The sequence below is a fragment of the Xenopus laevis genome, chromosome 7L, assembly GCF_017654675.1.
Source record: "Xenopus laevis strain J_2021 chromosome 7L, Xenopus_laevis_v10.1, whole genome shotgun sequence".
In the NCBI taxonomy this organism is placed as follows: domain Eukaryota; kingdom Metazoa; phylum Chordata; class Amphibia; order Anura; family Pipidae; genus Xenopus; species Xenopus laevis.
This window is the reverse complement of record NC_054383.1, coordinates 136,093,999-136,113,618: the sequence shown is the minus strand read 5'-3', so window position 1 is coordinate 136,113,618 and position 19,620 is coordinate 136,093,999. Positions and strand designations below refer to the sequence as shown.

The 19,620-nt window shown below is 48.2% G+C and overlaps 1 protein-coding gene across 1 annotated transcript; it reads left to right on the top strand.

Moving 5' to 3' along the window:
- Positions 1-55: 55 nt before the first annotated feature.
- Positions 56-15,329, top strand: nbl1.L (NBL1, DAN family BMP antagonist L homeolog). The gene is given in 4 exon segments (NM_001085679.1): positions 56-248; positions 11,526-11,701; positions 12,788-12,899; positions 13,158-15,329. Coding segments are annotated over 3 exon segments (528 nt in total). The 5' UTR covers positions 56-248; positions 11,526-11,531; the 3' UTR covers positions 13,404-15,329.
- Positions 15,330-19,620: the final 4,291 nt, after the last annotated feature.

Sequence of the window (19,620 nt, the reverse complement as noted above, 5' to 3'; positions counted from 1 at the left end):
CTCAGTCTCATCAGTTCGTTCCACAGGGGGAGGATTTAAATCTTATTCCCAATAACGAGACTGTTCCCTCCTGACTCCCCGGTTCAGTCTCAGTTTCCGCTTCTCTTTCCGGAACATTTGGTTTTGTTTCCCCGGAACTTTCCCCCGTTCCCCTTGGATCCTCCGCTCCTTCTGCTTCTGATTCCGCATGGATCTGTCTCTGCTCTTCAGTCTCAAGTGAATGGGAAGCCCCGGCTCTTCTTCTCCAGGTAAGTGCGACTGTGCGACCTTCCTCTGCTTCTTCTTCTTCTCCCTGCACCCCTGGGGCCAACCTGTTACTACACCAGCCTATTAGCGATTTATATCCCCCTCAACATCTTATCTCTCAGTCCTACTGGGGGTCACCCCTCACCAACCCACCCCTTTACCCCTCACCTACCCACCCCTTTACCCCTCACCAACCCACCCCTCACCTACCCACCCCTTTACCCCTCACCTACCCCCCTTTACCCTTCACCTACCCACCCCTTACCCCTCACCTACCCCACCTTTACCCTTCACCTACCCCCCTTTACCCTTCACCTACCCATCCCTTTACCCCTCACCTACCCACCCCTTTACCCCTCACCTACCCACCCCTTTACCCCTCACCTACCAACCCCTTTACCCCTCACCTACCCACCCCTTTACCCCTCACCTACCCACCCCTTTACCCCTCACCTACCAACCCCTTTACCCCTCACCAACCCATCCCTTTACCCCTCACCAACCCATCCCTTTACCCCTCACCAACCCATCCCTTTACCCCTCACCAACCCACCCCTTTACCCCTCACCTACCCCCTTTTACCCCTCACCTACCCATCCCTTTACCCCTCACCAACCCACCCCTTTACCCTTCACCTACCCACCCCTTTACCCCTCACCTACCCCACCTTTACCCTTCACCTACCCCCCTTTACCCTTCACCTACCCATCCCTTTACCCCTCACCTACCCCCCCTTTACCCTTCACCTACCCATCCCTTTACCCCTCACCTACCCCCCCTTTACCCCTCAACTACCCCCCCTTTACCCTTCACCTACCCATCCCTTTACCCCTCAACTACCCCCGCTTTACTCTTCACCTACCCATCCCTTTACCCCTCACCTACCCACCCCGCACCTACCCACCCCTTTACCCCTCACTTACCCACCCCTTTACCCCTCACCTACCCACCCCTTTACCCCTCAACTACCCATCCCTTTACCCCTCAACTACCCACCCCTTTACCCCTCACCTACCCACCCCTTTACCCCCTCACCTACCCACCCCTTTACCCCCTCACCTACCCCCCTTTACCCCTCACCAACCCATCCCTTTACCCCTCACCTACCCACCCGTCACCTACACACCCCTTTACCCCTCACCTACCCACCCCTTTACCCCTCACCAACCCATCCCTTTACCCCTCACCAACCCATCCCTTTACCCCTCACCTACCCACCCCTTTACCCCTCACCTACCCACCCCTTTACCCCTCACCTACCAACCCCTTTACCCCTCACCTACCCACCCCTTTACCCCTCAACTACCACCCCTTTACCCCTCACCAACCCATCCCTTTACCCCTCACCAACCCATCCCTTTACCCCTCACCAACCCATCCCTTTACCCCTCACCAACCCACCCCTTTACCCCTCACCTACCCCCTTTTACCCCTCACCTACCCATCCCTTTACCCCTCACCAACCCACCCCTTTACCCCTCACCTACCCCCCCTTTACCCCTCACCTACCCCCCCTTTACCCCTCACCTACCCACCCCTTTACCCCTCACCTACCCCCCCTTTACCCCTCACCTACCCATCCCTTTACCCCTCACCAACCCACCCCTTTACCCCTCACCTACCCACCCCTTTACCCCTCACCAACCCTCCCCTTTACCCCTCACCAACCCATCCCTTTACCCCTCACCTAACCCCCCTTTACCCCTCACCAACCCACCCCTTTACCCCTCACCAACCCACCCCTTTACCCCTCACCAACCCATCCCTTTACCCCTCTGCATCACATCCCTACACCAGGGTTATGGGGGTCCCTGATTTCAACCAACATGTGTGAGAACTGCCCCAAAGAGCTTGTGTTTTCTACACCCCGACCCACATCTCTGCTGCTTTTTACTCCTCAACATCAGTGGGGTCCCCCATATTCTACACCAGACTTGTATGTCTTACACTTCTTCTAGTTCCACTACCCCACCCCAGGCAACCAAAGCCAAGCATTAGGGGGTTCCACATTCCAGACCCCCAGTCATCATGTCCAAAATACAACCTTATGGGGTTTGTCATGTTCCTCAGCCTCTACCTCCCCAACTCCATCAATGTCCCTCAGTGTCACTGTTACTGCTCCCCTTGTGCTACAGACAATTTATTAGGGGATGATGAGATATGTTTCCCTTTGTGATGCTCAGTTCTGTCCCTTTTAGTCCCGTTCCTTGTTCCCCAAATCCACCAAAGGGGCTCGGAGTGTCCCAGGGACAGACTTTGTTCTAGGGGGTTCAACTTGGCCCCCACTACAGCCTCAATATCCTCCCACAGCCCTTACCTTCCCTGTTCCCATGGTATGAGGGTGCCTCCCACCCTAATACTGCACCCTCCTAATACTGCACCCTCCTAATACTGCACCCTCCTAATACTGCACCCTCCTAATACTGCACCCTCCTAATACTGCACCCTCCTAATTCTGCACCCTCCTAATTCTGCACCCCCTAATTCTGCACCCCCCTAATACTGCACCCCCTAATACTGCCCCAGTTCTGTTTGTGGCCCTGATGGTCTGTCGGTTCCTTTAGGGCCAGTTCGTGAGACTTTATAAAGAATCTGGATTTTACATTTGTACTGATACTGTAAATACTGTAATAGCACAGACTGGGGGGTCACCTTGGCTTCAGAGGGGTTAACTAAGAACCCAAAACTGCTCTGGGTTAAGGAGGGGAGGGGGCAGTATGGTTTATAATGCCGGGATTATTATTGAGGTTTTACTGTGTATTTTCTGTACTGGGAAACATTCTGTTCCAGGAATCTTGTCCTTTTATCTGTTGTGCAACTTCATTGTACCCCCCGTGTATCTCAGGCCGGGATTGGCTGGTGCAGAGAACCCCCTGGTGAGGGGTAAAAGGGCCAAAAACTGGCAACAGGTCCAACCACCCCCGACTGCAAAGTTCCATCTTTATATTAATTCATAAGGTTCATCTTGATTGATCGAGTGTTTATTGACATTAGCTAAACTATAACTGTATTATATTAGGGCTCAGCTGCTGTATAGGGGCCTGAGCAATGTTTATCATTCATTAAACCCAATTAATTAACAAGCAAGTCATTTACATATAAGAAACAACAGATTGGTGGGAAGACCATTCATCAACCCAGAATTCTGTCCACTTGATTGTTGCCAAGGGCAGGGACACTAGCAACTTGGAGAGAGACAGAGAAACAAGCTGATTTGCAGGTGAAGTTTGCCTTTAAACGCCACTGGGTTTGTACCAAAACAGAGCCGGTTGCTATGAGGCTCCTGACGTGCAAATGAACAAAAGAATGTGAAGTTTTGTTGCGGCTTGATCTCCAAATGCAGACGGTTCCTACCTGACTCATCCCATGTACAACAACACGTCTCTGCAGCTGGGGGTGGAAATCAGAGATGAAATAGAGAATTTTTAGGGTTTGCTCCGTGATAATTCAATCTTTCTCCCCCCCCCACTGAGCTCTGAGGATCTTGGGAATTGTATCTGATTTTTTTTTTAATTCAACTCCCATAAGGGAAACAACAGCTTTGCAGATGTGAGAGGGGTAACTATGTCTGCTGGTCTTGTGACCCCATTTTGCTAAAAACATGGTATTAAGTAAGGGTTAATCCTGTGCTATGAGTCCACTAGGGACCTCCCCCCAGGTAAGACAATCCAATCTCCCCCAGTACTTACCCAGGTACAGAGCTCTGATTCTCTGTACTTCCTGCTCCTGGGCTGTTCTCTTTCCCATGGTCAGACAGGAACCTCCCCCTGGGTAAGTAAATCCAATCTCCCCCAGTACTTACCCAGGTACAGAGCTCTGATTCTCTGTACTTCCTGCTCCTGGGCTGTTCTCTTTCCCATGGTCAGACAGGAACCTCCCCCTGGGTAAGTGAATCCAATCTCCCCCAGTACTTACCCAGGTACAGAGCTCTGATTCTCTGTACTTCCTGCTCCTGGGCTGTTCTCTTTCCCATGGTCAGACAAGAACCTCCCCCTGGGTAAGTGAATCCAATCTCCCCCAGTACTTACCCAGGTACAGAGCTCTGATTCTCTGTACTTCCTGCTCCTGGGCTGTTCTCTTTCCCATGGTCAGACAGGAACCTCCCCCTGGGTAAGTGAATCCAATCTCCCCCAGTACTTACCCAGGTACAGAGCTCTGATTCTCTGTACTTCCTGCTCCTGGGCTGTTCTCTTTCCCATGGGCAGACAGGAACCTCCCCCTGGGTAAGTGAATCCAATCTCCCCCAGTACTTACCCAGGTACAGAGCTCTGATTTTCTGTAATTGCTGCTCCTGGGCTGCTCTCTTTCCCATGGTCAGACAGGAACCTCCCCCTGGGTAAGTGAATCCAATCTCCCCCAGTACTTACCCAGGTACAGAGCTCTGATTCTCTGTACTTCCTGCTCCTGGGCTGTTCTCTTTCCCATGGTCAGACAGGAACCTCCCCCTGGGTAAGTGAATCCAATCTCCCCCAGTACTTACCCAGGTACAGAGCTCTGATTCTCTGTACTTCCTGCTCCTGGGCTGTTCTCTTTCCCATGGGCAGACAGGAACCTCCCCCTGGGTAAGTGAATCCAATCTCCCCCAGTACTTACCCAGGTACAGAGCTCTGATTTTCTGTAATTGCTGCTCCTGGGCTGCTCTCTTTCCCATGGTCAGACAGGAACCTCCCCCTGGGTAAGTGAATCCAATCTCCCCCAGTACTTACCCAGGTACAGAGCTCTGATTCTCTGTACTTCCTGCTCCTGGGCTGTTCTCTTTCCCATGGTCAGACAGGAACCTCCCCCTGGGTAAGTGAATCCAATCTCCCCCAGTACTTACCCAGGTACAGAGCTCTGATTCTCTGTACTTCCTGCTCCTGGGCTGTTCTCTTTCCCATGGTCAGACAGGAACCTCCCCCTGGGTAAGTGAATCCAATCTCCCCCAGTACTTACCCAGGTACAGAGCTCTGATTTTCTGTAATTCCTGCTCCTGGGCTGCTCTCTTTCCCATGGTCAGACAGGAACCTCCCCCTGGGTAAGTGAATCCAATCTCCCCCAGTACTTACCCAGGTACAGAGCTCTGATTCTCTGTACTTCCTGCTCCTGGGCTGTTCTCTTTCCCATGGTCAGACAGGAACCTCCTCCTGGGTAAGTGAATCCAATCTCCCCCAGTACTTACCCAGGTACAGATCTCTGATTCTCTGTACTTCCTGCTCCTGGGCTGTTCTCTTTCCCATGGTCAGACCTAGTGTATCTGGTTCCTGGATATGAGGCATTGGGTTTAGAGAGAGAAGCAGTGCTTGGCACGTAGCCACAATTTATTATTATTTATTTAGCTGTGCAATGCATTTGTCTCGGCACCAGAGCTCACATTCTCTGGAATCACAAGACCCGTCTGCAGATCATGTGACAGTAACAGGGGCCCCCCAGCCCCGAGTGCTAATCCTATAGGTGACATTATGGGTATGACCAGTGCTTTGCAGCCTTTAGTGGGTAATATTCCCCTTTCGTTTGCCCAGGGCACCCCTTTACCCTGTAGTGAGGTCACTGCTGATATGAACCAATCAGCTACAAAGCCAAGGGCATCTAGTGTTTATTTATTCCAAATCTCTTTGAAGAGCTGGCCTACTGAGTGTAGCAGATAGTACATCGATAAAGCTTTGTAGCCCTATATCACCTGATGCGATTAAAATGTATCCAAGTCCTGATGGGATGACAGTTGGGGAGGCAGATGTTCTGCCCTGGACTGGGGCAATTCTTGTATAGAAACCCCACCCTACATGGGGTACCCCGGTTGGTGAACTTTTATATACAGAATTGCCCCGGCCTGGGGTAGAAGGTTAGTGAGCGGGTGCCTAACAAATTGTCACCCCAGGGAGTTACAGTTGTCCTTTAAGACTCTGCAGTCCATTTAAAGGTAAACTTTTCCTTTAATCTAATGGTGAATTTTTGTTTTTGCACCAATTTGCACACTCGTGCGGCAGTTGCAGGAAATGTTCAGTCTGTGGTTGTTGGGGGGCTGCCAAGATGTTCCCTATTATCCGTGACAATTCCCACAAGCCCCCCCCCCCTAATCCCAATGTTTTCACTCAGCTGCCGAAACACAAGATTCATCCGCCCGTGACCTTTCCCTTTCAGCTTCACTTTCCGAAATGCCGTTCCCATGGCCGTACCCCAGCCGTGACACCGATGCACTCGCCCACCTCTTTGCTTTGGGTTATTGTGTCCTTGATAAAACAGGGTGCCATTGTTTCACAGTGTACATGTAGTCAGGAGCAGCAGTGCAGGGAGTAGACAACTGGATGTAAGGCAGTGGCAGGACATGGAAGGGTTAAGTGTTTGTACATTCCAGTGGGATTATCACACACCTGACTGCGGTTATTGGGGGGGGGGGCAGAGAGACATTCTTGTTAAATAATCAACCAACTTGGCGCCAATTAGAGCTGCTTAAAGGGAAAATTAACCCATAGGGGCTCATACAGATTTTGATTTGGCTACATACTCTAGTAGCCTATATAATATGAGCACTAATTTTGGAGGCCATTGACCTGACCATCCCCCCTGCCCCTACACTCTGGGCACTCGAAGGGTCACTCACCACCTGGCACAGGACATACCTGAGAATCTCTGTGATCTTGCAGGGAAATACTATTCACCAGCTGTCATTTGGCTTTTGGTCTCCCCCTGGTGGTGGCATCTGGGTAAATACCTGGCACCTGGCTGTTAGATACACATATAAACATAGGTATGTGGCCTCCCACCTTATAACAAGACCAGTGAGGGGCACATACAGAATGAGGAACCACAGATGGACCCTGCCCAGACAGAGGGGAAGGTGAGGGGCACATACAGAATGAGAAACCACAGATGGACCTGCCCAGACAGAGGGGAAGGTGAGGGGCACATACAGAATGAGGAACCACAGATGGAGCCTGCCCAGACAGAGGGGAAGGTGAGGGGCACATACAGAATGAGGAACCACAGATGGACCCTGCCCAGACAGAGGGGAAGGTGAGGGGCACATACAGAATGAGGAACCACAGATGGACCCTGCCCAGACAGAGGGGAAGGTGAGGGGCACATACAGAATGAGGAACCACAGATGGACCCTGCCCAGACAGAGGGGAAGGTGAGGGGCACATACAGAATAAAGAACCACAGATGGACCCTGCCCAGACAGAGGGGAAGGTGAGGAGCACATTCAGAATAAAGAACCACAGATGGACCCTGCCCAGACAGAGGGGAAGGTGAGTGGCACATACAGAATGAGGAACCACAGATGGACCCTGCCCAGACAGAGGGGAAGGTGAGGGGCACATACAGAATGAGGAACCACAGATGGACCCTGCCCACACAGAGGGGAAGGTGAGGGGCACATACAGAATGAGGAACCACAGATGGACCCTGCCCAGACAGAGGGGAAGGTGAGGGGCACATACAGAATGAGGAACCACAGATGGACCCTGTCCAGACAGAGGGGAAGGTGAGGGGCACATACAGAATGAGGAACCACAGATGGACCCTGCCCAGACAGAGGGGAAGGTGAGGGGTACATACAGAATGAGGAACCACAGATGGACCCTGCCCAGACAGAGGGGAAGGTGAGGGGCACATACAGAATGAGGAACCACAGATGGACCCTGCCCAGACAGAGGGGAAGGTGAGGGGCACATACAGAATAAAGAACCACAGATGGACCCTGCCCAGACAGAGGGGAAGGTGAGGAGCACATACAGAATAAAGAACCACAGATGGACCCTGCCCAGACAGAGGGGAAGGTGAGGGGCACATACAGAATGAGGAACCACAGATGGACCCTGCCCAGACAGAGGGGAAGGTGAGGGGCACATACAGAATGAGGAACCACAGATGGACCCTGCCCACACAGAGGGGAAGGTGAGGGGCACATACAGAATGAGGAACCACAGATGGACCTGCGCAGACAGAGGGGAAGGTGAGGGGCACATACAGAATGAGGAACCACAGATGGACCCTGCCCAGACAGAGGAGAAGGTGAGGTTGGGCAGCTGAGTCCATATTAAGGTCAGAACTTAATATGGAGAGAGGAAAGAGCGGATACATTTAATGAGCGGATTTATGTGACAGTGTTGGAGAATGTGTTGAGTCGCTTCTCGCAGTGTTTCAGTGGAAAAGTCACATCACTGGGTGTCAGAGAGAACGAGGATCCTGTTGCCCTGGACTTGGCATCGGCTGCAGCAGAACGGAAACTGGGCCGGGTCTGTGTGGAACTATACGACTCCCAGTGTTTCCCCGGCCGCAGTTGCCCATAATAAGGGAGCGGAGGAACTGTATTCTCTCACCTTCCTCTCGTCCAACTGTGAGGGGTTTCGTTTGTGTTTTATTGTGTTGCTGCCCTACACAATGGCTGATACTGTGTATTAGTGACTTTGTCACTTGGGGAGGAACTGATCTGATGGAGATGTTGTGGGGGGATGAACAGGCTACACTGTGTGACCCACTCAGCAGCAGGGTTAGTGGAAATACTGCCATATGACTAGTATTACTTACTTACTAGTATTACTTACTAGTATTACTTACACTATCATAGTCCCACCTGTCACTGAAACCATGGCCCTAAGTCCTGCTCCTGGGCTGCTCTCTTTCCTATGGTCAGACACTCTCTCTCTCTTCTCTCTCTCTTCTCTCTCTCTTCTCTCTCTCTCTCTCTCTCTTCTCTCTCTCTTCTCTCTCTCTTCTCTCTCTCTCTTCTCTCTCTCTTCTCTCTCTCTTCTCTCTCTCTCTCTCTCTCTCTCTCTCTCTCTCTCTTCTCTCTCTCTCTTCTCTCTCTTCTCTCTCTTCTCTCTCTTCTCTCTCTTCTCTCTTTCTCTCTTTCTCTCTTTCTCTCTTTCCCATGGTCAGACTCTCTCTCATTCCCAGGCTCTCACTGAGTTGAGGGACCAACATTCCTGGTACTCAATCAGTTAATCCATCTACTCCCCGACTCCCTTGCGTAACACCCCCCCATAGGCCGCAGCCGTTATCTATTACTGACCCCCCCAATGTTCCTTCTGTTCTTCATTGGGAACAATGTGCCGAGTTGGCAGGAAAAGCCCCCGGTGTGACAGGGACATTTATCTACAGCAGCGAGTTTGGGATCAAGCCCCCCCCTGTGTGATCCAACATGTGGTCAGACCCCCCCCCATCTCATAATAATGAGGTCACATGTCGCATACAGGAAATATTACTGAATCATCCCGTCCTCATCCCAACTGACCCACGTGTATAACACTCACATTGTACTCAGGACCCCCAGTCATTGGGCACACAATAAGCTATACCCTCATACTGTACTGTCTAAGGGAATCAATATGGCACCTCCTCCTCCCATATGTATAAATACAAATATACAGAGAAGGAATGTTCTGGGCACACAATAAGCTATACCCTCATACTGTACTGTCTAAGGGAATCAATATGGCACCTCCTCCCATATGTATAAATACAAATATACAGAGAAGGAATGTTCTGGGCACACAATAAGCTATACCCTCATACTGTACTGTCTAAGAGGAAGTAAAGGCAAACTAATCCCGGCACATTACAGTATTATTGCTCAGCAGTCAGAGGGGAAGGTGCTGGGAGTTGCTTGGCGCATGTAGATATCGAGTCCCTTCATGTGAAGCCAAAGTGAATTCCATCCCCGCGGGTGAGGGACATTCTTCTCTCTGTGCAGAAGGGGTGGTGATGGGAGGGGGAACTGTCTGTGATTAAATGAGAAGATCTGGAATTGTTTAGGCTCATGTCCCTTCTGGACCCCCAAATGCAAAGAGGACACAGTGACCCCAGTTTGTCCAGACTCACATTCCAGCAGCAAATTCTTCTGTACTGGGCATGGGGCACTGGCAGAATTACAGGTGATGTTTTACTACAACTCCCAACGTCCCATGTCAGACTAAGGACTCCCGACTCCCCCATTAATGTCCCTGCAACTCCCTCCTGTCCTTATATTCACTCTGAAGGGATGAGCTGCAGATGGTCCCAACTAAAATGTAAGCATCCGGTGAGGAAATTACTGAATCTGAGCAGATTTATTAACAAACACAATGGAACAGCCCGAATGTCTCTATCTGCCCTTAAAGGGCCACTAACCACATGCACATCCAGTCCCAACCCACAACTGCTCTAAAGAATTTACTGATACATTTATATAGAAACATTGGGGTGTCACCTGCTATAGTTCCAGGGGTACCCAGGGCACAAATAAACACTCACCCCAAATCTCCCCCTAACTGGCCTTCAGACTGGGCCCCCTTAGCTCATAACAAGGTTACAGATATATAGAAACATTGGGGTGTCACCCTGCTATAGTTCCAGGGGTACCCAGGGCACAAATAAGCACTCACCCCAAATCTCCCCCTAACTGACCTTCAGACCGGGCCCCCTTAGCTCATAACAAGGTTACAGATATATAGAAACATTGGGGTGTCACCCTGCTATAGTTCCAGGGGTACCCAGGGCACAAATAAACACCCCAAATCTCCCCCTAACTGACCTTCAGACTGGGCCCCCTTAGCTCATAACAAGGTTACAGATATATAGAAACATTGGGGTGTCACCCTGCTATATTTCCAGGGGTACCCAGGGCAGTAAATAAACATCACCCTCACAGATGAAAGAAATCTCACTCCCATTTGTGAGCCAATAAGCAAAGACACAATTAAAGCAAGTTAAAGTTGATGGATGGAATCACTTGGCAGCACAGTTTTTGGTGTTAGTTACCCTTTAAGAAGCAACATCTGTGAGTAACATTAACTGCTTTGCAGGGCCCTTTGTTCTCCCCGTACCCCCCATTCAGTCGCATGCTGAGCAAATATATTACTAAACTCATTATTCTCACCCTGTTGCGCTACCGCTTCTCTTTTAAAGGTGAAGTCCACCCAAATAGTTATTTTTTTTTGTGTAATAAAAGGAAATAGAAAAAAAGGCCCCTTTCGTGTCACCTAATTACTTGTTTTATTGCCAATAATCCTGATATTTGTAGCAGAGACACATCTGGAGAACCACAGGGTTCCCGACCTGGTCCTAAGGGGTCAAAGTCAATGAAGTGAGGAATAGAGATGCAATAGGGCGAGTGCACAGTGACCTCTGCTGGATTTGTTTTGTAATTGCACCACCACACAATCCCCATTTTGGCCCATAGGGTAGAACTACAGCTCCCCAGGTTTTTAGTTTTGAAGGCGTCAGTCTCACTTTACTGTAATAGAGTTATCAGGGTATCTGGGAGTTGGGTCACTATTTCAGACATTACTCTGACCTTATTGATCGCCTCCCTGTTTTAGGTGAAGATGACGATCTGGTTTCTGATTGGCTTCCTTCTCCCAGTGGCGATTTTTGCGGCCCCTCCACCCATCAACCGATTGGCGCTGTTCCCAGATAAAAGTGCCTGGTGCGAAGCCAAAAACATCACTCAGATTGTGGGTCACAGTGGCTGCGAGTCCAAATCCATCCAGAACAGGTGAGACCTCCCATGTTATTAGGAACATACACCCTTATACAGGGAACTCTGAGTATCACTCATGTATTATAAGGGATAATGTACCCCCTACTGTAAATGATAAGGATATTAGAAGTCACTGAGGGTTTGTTCTGTGACCATATAAAGGCACAAGGCTGCAGGCTGAGTTATACAGGGAACTCTGAGTATCACTCATGTATTATAAGGGATAATGTACCCCCTACTGTAAATGATAAGGATATTAGAAGTCAGTGAGGGGTTGTTCTGTGACCATATAAAGGCACAAGGCTGCAGGCTGAGTTATACAGGGAACTTTGAGTATCACTCATGTATTATAAGGGATAATGTACCCCCTACTGTAAATGATAAGGATATTAGAAGTCACTGAGGGGTTGTTCTGTGACCATATAAAGACACAAGGCTGCAGGCTGAGTTATACAGGGAACTCTGAGTATCACTCATGTATTATAAGGGATAATGTACCCCCTACTGTAAATGATAAGGATATTAGAAGTCACTGAGGGGTTGTTCTGTGACCATATAAAGGCACAAGGCTGCAGGCTGAGTTATACAGGGAACTCTGAGTATCACTCATGTATTATAAGGGATAATGTACCCCCTACTGTAAATGATAAGGATATTAGAAGTCACTGAGGGTTTGTTCTGTGACCATATAAAGGCACAAGGCTGCAGGCTGAGTTATACAGGGAACTCTGAGTATCACTCATGTATTATAAGGGATAATGTACCCCCTACTGTAAATGATAAGGATATTAGAAGTCACTGAGGGGTTGTTCTGTGACCATATAAAGGCACAAGGCTGCAGGCTGAGTTATACAGGGAACTCTGAGTATCACTCATGTATTATAAGGGATTATGTACCCCCTACTGTAAATGATAAGTATATTTTAGGATCTTTCTAATTGAATTGTAACTCATGGTTTGGGAAGAACTGACTGCAGTATTTAACTGGCTCCTCTATTCAGTCAGTAGGGGGTGATAGTAATGAATTATTGCCGTTCATTGGCTGTGTCCCCCTGCAGGGGAAGGTAAGTACTGCAGTTGACTCTCGCTCTTTCCTTTCAGAGCCTGCCTGGGCCAGTGCTTCAGTTACAGTGTCCCCAACACATTCCCTCAGTCTACAGAGTCGTTGGTCCATTGTGACTCCTGCATGCCCATCGATTCTGTGTGGGATGTGGTAAGTACCCAACTGGCAACACTAGTTGTTACTGCTCTACTAATTAACCAGCTTGTAGGGTGTGACTCAGGCAGTGGGTGGGGCTAGAATTCTCTAATGGCAGCTGTAGGGGGAGGAGCAAGAAGTCTGTGACTCAAGTAGTGGGTGGAACTAGAACATTCTCAGGGTAGATTAAGGAGGAGAAGCAAGAAGTCTGTGACTCAAGCAGTGGGTGGGACTTGAATCTCTTGCTGACATCTACCCCCCTAACTGTGGCAGGTGACCCTGGAGTGCCCGGGCAATGAGGAGTTCCCGCGGGTGGACAAACTGGTGGAGAAGATCTTGCAGTGCAGTTGTCAGGCGTGTGGGAAGGAACTGAGTCAGGAGGGGGCCATGTTTAACGTCTATCTGAACACGGCAGAAGACTCGCCAGCAGAAAGCCTGGGCCATCATCAGCATCGGCCTCCGGCGCGGGAAGACGATTCGCCAGCCCAGTCGCATCGGGAAGGGGAGAGCGAAGAGTGATAGCTCCATGGACAAGTATCACAACTCGTATTGTCTTAAAGGCACAGGTCCCTCCCAGAACAGCACCAGGAACCCAACTTTCTTCAGACAATCTGCTTGTGGATAAGGCCCCTCCCACTAATCCCGATTGCAAAGCAGCGGTGACGGAATTGGATTTTTATCAGTGTTGCCATGGCGGCGGTTTTTCTCGTTTAAGCGCCATCGGTGGTTTGTAGATTAGGACAATGCAATATGGCTGCCTGCCCGTAGCTCTCCTGTTTACTAGATGCAGTCATTCGTGTATAAAGTGTGACTGTTACTCGTACCACTTATCTCATGTATCATGTGTGTCTGTGGCACCTTCATACAAGGACACTGCACAATAGTGAGCCCTCGTGCAAAGTAGTAGTGCAAGCGCTCCAGACCTAGTTCCACGGTGACACCACTGGGAATGGCCACTAGAAAATGCATTCAGTCTTCCAATTCCTCCCCAGCCAATTTTCCACATATTTCATTGTCTGCTGCCGGCTTCTGGGCTGCTCTCCTTCACATGACCAGACGGGGGGCGGAGCCTGGACTTTTTCAGGGCATTTTTCATTGCATTGATCTGTCTGATCAGTGGAAATGAGGATATAGAGTTTGGACACTAGAGGGAGCCCCTGCTTCATTTCTGGTTTCCAGCCTACACTGATCAATTCAAGGGGAAGCATTAGGCTTCCCTGACCATGGGAAAGAGAGCAGCCAAGGAACAGGAGATACACAGGTGCACTGCCCTCTACATTGCCAAGTATGGGAAAAATTGGGGGACGATTTTGCCTGCCTGTGGGAAAGACAGCAGCCCATTAACAGGAAGCATATAATTTCTGAGCGTTCCACCTTGCCCTGTATTGGGGTGATTCAGTTCAGTAACCAAGGGGGAGGTTCCAGTCTGACCATGGGAAAGAGAGCAGCCCAGGAACAGGAAGCACACAAATTATGACTGCTTCTACCTGGCCCTGTATCTGGTTTAGTAATGGGGGGGTGAGGGGTTGCATTCACTTACCCAGGGGGAGGTTCCTGTCTGACCATGGGAATGAGAACAGCCCAGGAGCAGGAAGTACAGAGAATCAGAGCTCTGTACCTGGGTAAGTACTGGGGGAGATTGGATTCACTTACCCAGGGGGAGGTTCCTGTCTGACCATAGGAAAGAGAACAGCCCAGGAGCAGGAAGTACAGAGAATCAGAGCTCTGTACCTGGTTAAGTACTGGGGGAGGGGATTGGATTAATTTAACCAGGGGGAGGTTCCTGTCTGGCAATAGGAAAGAGAGCAGCCCAGGATCAGGAAGTCAGAACTCTGCACATGGATAAAGTCTTAGGTGACTCATTTACCCTGGAGGAAGTTCTTGGTTGCTGTAAGGGGCAATGCTACTGGTTGGATAACCCCAGGAAAAAAAAAAAAGATCAGCACTTAAAGGGGAAGTTTACATTGGACAGAACTTTTAGTCACATATTATATTACTGATTGGAGTCAGACTGGCAAAAAAAGCTGAAATTGTATTTTTTGTATTTTTTTTTTTAAACTTAACTTTGTGTTTTTGCATACAGCTCTCCAGTTTGAAAGTGAATGTGTCATTTAGTTGCTAGGGCACTTCCCCCCAACAATGTATTCATTCTTTCATTATAAAGGGCAAGTAACACCATAATTACTGCTTTTTGATTTGGAAACCCTTACCCAACCAGCATAATGGTTGCTAAGGTCACATACTTTAGTAACTAGGCAATAACGGAAGAAGAATAAGAGAGGGTACATGATAAATACCATATATTCTATGCTCTGAGAGTTCCCCCACAGGAGTGTCCCTTTAAAAAAATCAAGACCAACTGCAAATTGTCTAAAATAACCACTGCCTGCAATATATTACACATTTAATGATAAATAATAAAACCTTCCCGTGTTGGGGGTAAAACTTGGTGTAAGGGCTGATTTGCTGTTTATAGGACTCACGGGACTGGACCAGGAAAAAAACTGAGCAAATTAGTTCTTAAAGGGGAAAGTCATTTGGTGATTTTGAAGAATTTTTCTTTGTAAGTCTAGTGGGAATGGTAAAATGCAAGGTGGTTTCTAGGGTCGGTGACGCTGGCAACCAGAAGGCAGATATTGTCACCTTCCTGCCCTGCCGGCAACGCTCCGTTCCAAACTGGAAAGCATCAGAATGAGACAATCTTGAAATAAAAAGCAATATCAACCCTTTTGCAATTTACACTAATAGACACAGAGCGAATGTGTAACAGGAGCGTCCTCTGCTGGAGAATGTTTAAGCTACTGAAGCAGAAGCATCTCCTGATGTTGCTCTTCTCTAAGTCTCCTGTTACAATGAGTCATAGAATTGAGCAGAGGAGGCTGTTTGCTTTACTGAACAGCAGAGGGTGCGTCTGTTATACACTGATGAGATTGGCTGTGTAAAAACTGCCAACCTCGGAGCAATTTCATTTGTAATGCTGTTCCCATTGAGTGCTTTTCTCCTGGGTGAGGGCGGTGCTTCTCCTGGGTGAGGGCGGTGCTTCTCCTGAGTGTGGGCGGTGCTTCTCCTGGGTGAGGGTGGTGCTTCTCCTGAGTTTGGGAGGTGCTTCTCCTGGTTGTGGGAGGTGCTTTTCCTGGGTGTGGGTGGTGCTTCTCCTGGGTGCAACTGAGTGCATCTAAACCACTGTCTAATAGCAGATTTTGCCTGGAGTGGGAAACCACTCAACAGAACACCTGCTACCTTCATATATTTTAGGGGTGGGGGTGAACCAGAGTGCTCCGCCCCCTACAGCCAAAATCGAAAGCTTTCAGTACTTCCCCCACATTGTGCTTTAATACAAGAACCTGAAACTGCGGCACCGTCCTGTGACTGTGGGGGGCGCTAATGTTATACCACTTGTGTCTCACTCATTTACACACACACATTTGTTGTCTAAAAGGAAAATATATCATATCTATAACTACTGTTTGTCTTCTCTTTATTTCCCCTTAGATACAGAACAGTGACAGTGTTGCACAATGTATGTCTCTGTGTATTTCTTAAAGGGGTTGTTCACCTTTAAATTAACTGTTTGTATGATGTAGAGAGGGATATTCTTAGACCATTTGCAATTGGTTTTAATTTTTTTCATTATTTGTGGTTTTTGAGTTATTTAACTTTTTATTCAGCAGCTCTCCAGTTTGCAATTTCAGCCATCTGGTTGCTAGGGTCCAATTTACCCTAGTAATCATGCACAGATTTGAGAGAGAGTGGAATATGATTAAGAAAGGCCTGAAAAGCAAAAAAAATAAGTAGCAATAATAATAAATGTGTAGCCTTACAGAGTATTAACATTTTAGATGGGGTCAGCGACCTCCATGTGAAAGCTGGAAAGAGTCAGAAGACAAAAAATGTAAAACCTATAACAAATAAATAATGAAGACCAATTGATTAGTTGCTTAGAACTGGTCATTAAAGATGAACCACCCTTTAAAATAAAAGTGGGAGCTGCCATACTGGGACAGATCATTATTATGTATTGGGGATAGGAAACGTTGCTTCCTGTTCTATAACTATAGTGATATATTTATCCCCTCTTGTAGTTGAACGTTAATCTTCCCTTCACAGAAAACTGAAATGATTGAGAGGCGGCAGCTGCTGCTGAGAAGCAAATCATAAGGGGAAATGATTCCAAATCCACCTCCCCCTATTTCTGCTGCTGGATCCGACTCCCCGTTCTGATTTTCATTGATTTAGTTCTGCTCCAGTAGAACATTTAGCAGCCGGATTTTATCCTTCTCATTATTTCTCCAGCGGCTGCCGATGTCTCTCCAGGATCATCATTCCTTGCGGGGGGCTCACATTCTTCTCCTTTCTGCTCCCTCTTTCTTACGGGGGTTACATGGTCTCAATTCAGCAGAAAGGAATATGATAATATTAATAATAATGAGCTCTCCAGGCAACAAACTCCTGACTTAGCGACTCATGTTATAGAAAGAGACAGACAGGGCAAGGCTTCTCCTTAAAGGATAAGTAAACCTTATAAATAAGTGAATGGAAAATTTATGAGGGGGCTATTCTAAGCACTTTTGCAATGTACATTCATTATTTATTTTGTTTTTATTCCAAGATATTAAAGGATACATGTACTGTTAATATGAATGAATTGTGTTACAACAGCGCCACCTGCTGGTCAGTTTCCCACCAGTCTGACCAGCAAGTAGTCAAGGAAGTTGTCAGGAGAAAGAAAGAGGCTGATGTTCTTCTGCTTAGGAATAAAATTAGAAACCTTTCTCACATCTTTCCTAAGCAGAAGAACATCAGCCTCTTTCTTTCTCCTGACAACTTCCTTGACTACTTGCTGGTCAGACTGGTGGGAAAATGACCAGCAGGTGGCGCTGTTGTAACAACATTCATCCATCTATCTATTTATCCATCATCTATCTATCTATCTATCTATCATCTATCTATCTATTATATAACTGCCTGTAGCCAGTTGAATGACAGGTCTATATTGGAAGACATATTTGCTGCTCTAATTAGTTCCTAAAATAAGCCCACACTGACTATTGTTACATTCTGTTACATTAGAGTTTTACATTTAATCCCTGGCACCCCCAGCTCCTCCATAAAGGAGACAATCCTGTTGCTGTGATGTAGCCATAACAATGTATAGACAATGGGCACAGCCACATCTACTGTATGTTATTAGCCAGACAGACTGGTGCTGGTGTAGGAAAGTCTCCAATCAAAGACGCCCAACTGCATCAACAAAGGGTCGACATTGGCCTCAATGGGATCAGACCTACAGTGCCACCTGTTTGATGTAATGCCCTCACCTGACTGGACACAGAGAGTAAAACTTGGCTACAAATGCTGCATTATATATTATCTATTATTTATTATATGTACTGACATGAAGTGCACACACTGGAACTGGAGCCAGACATAAGTTGGAGCAATTGTATCGTAATTCTTTCATAAGCTTTAGTTGTCCTTTAATAAATAATCACCTCCAATCTATATACATATCTATATATGGTGAGCTGGTAATGGGGGGAGTAGTTGGAAGTAGAGGAGCCAACAGGGGGGGGACAGGCAGGACCCAGTCCCAAGTGAGGGGCTGGGCTTGAAGCCAAAGGGCTGGGTTTGGGGTATCAGGGGCGTGGCTAATTGGATGCATTGTATTAGTGGAGGAATATTTTCACCCGAGTTCCCCTCCTATTTGCTCCCTGATATAGATCAGCTCTCTGGCCCAGATTTTACTGATTCCCCATTCGCTGACTGTCAGCCCATAATATTCATGTTAATGGCGCTTCCCTGCCGCTCATCCTATAATCGACCATTTCACACAATATTGAGTCTCTCCCAGCAGGTTTCTATTACATTTCACTGTATCCAGACTTTCTCTCAGAATAAGGGCAAGTGGCACTTAACTCTTCATAGAACCACATTATCTGCAATGGGAAAAGATCAGAGCCCTGACAAGGACCCAAAATGCAGTGTTTAATAATCTGTTTCTCTAATTGTACTTTATTCTACTCTTACAGCTCTTAAAATTACTCACCCACTGGGCACTCGCTCATCTACTGGGCACTTACTCATCCACTGGGCACTCTCTAATCTACTGGGCAGCTGGGCACTCACTCATCTACTGGGCACTCATTCACTGGGCACTTACTCATTCACTGGTACTCGCTCATCCACTGGGCACTCACTCATCTACTGGGCAGCTGGGCACTCACTCATTCACTGGGCACTCCACTGGGCACTCACTCATCTACTGGGCAGCTGGGCACTCACTCATTCACTGGGCACTCCACTGGGCACTCACTCATCCACTGGGCACTCACTCATCTACTGGCAGTTGGGCACTCACTCGTTCACTGGGCACTCACTCATTCACTGGGCACTCCACTGGGCACTCACTCATTCACTGGGCACTCCACTGGGCACTCACTCATCCACTGGGCACTCACTCATTTACTGGCAGTTGGGCACTCACTCGTTCACTGGGCACTCACTCATCCACTGTGCATTCAATCATCCACTAGAACTCACTCATCTATTGGGCACTCTTTCACTGGGCACTCACTAATCTACTGGGCAGCTGGGCACTCACTCATCTACTGGGCACTCACTTATTCACTGGGCACTCACTCATCTACTGGGCAGCTGGGCACTCACTCATCTACTGGGCACTCACTCATTCACTGGGCACTTACTCATCCACTGGTACTCGCTCATCCACTGGGCA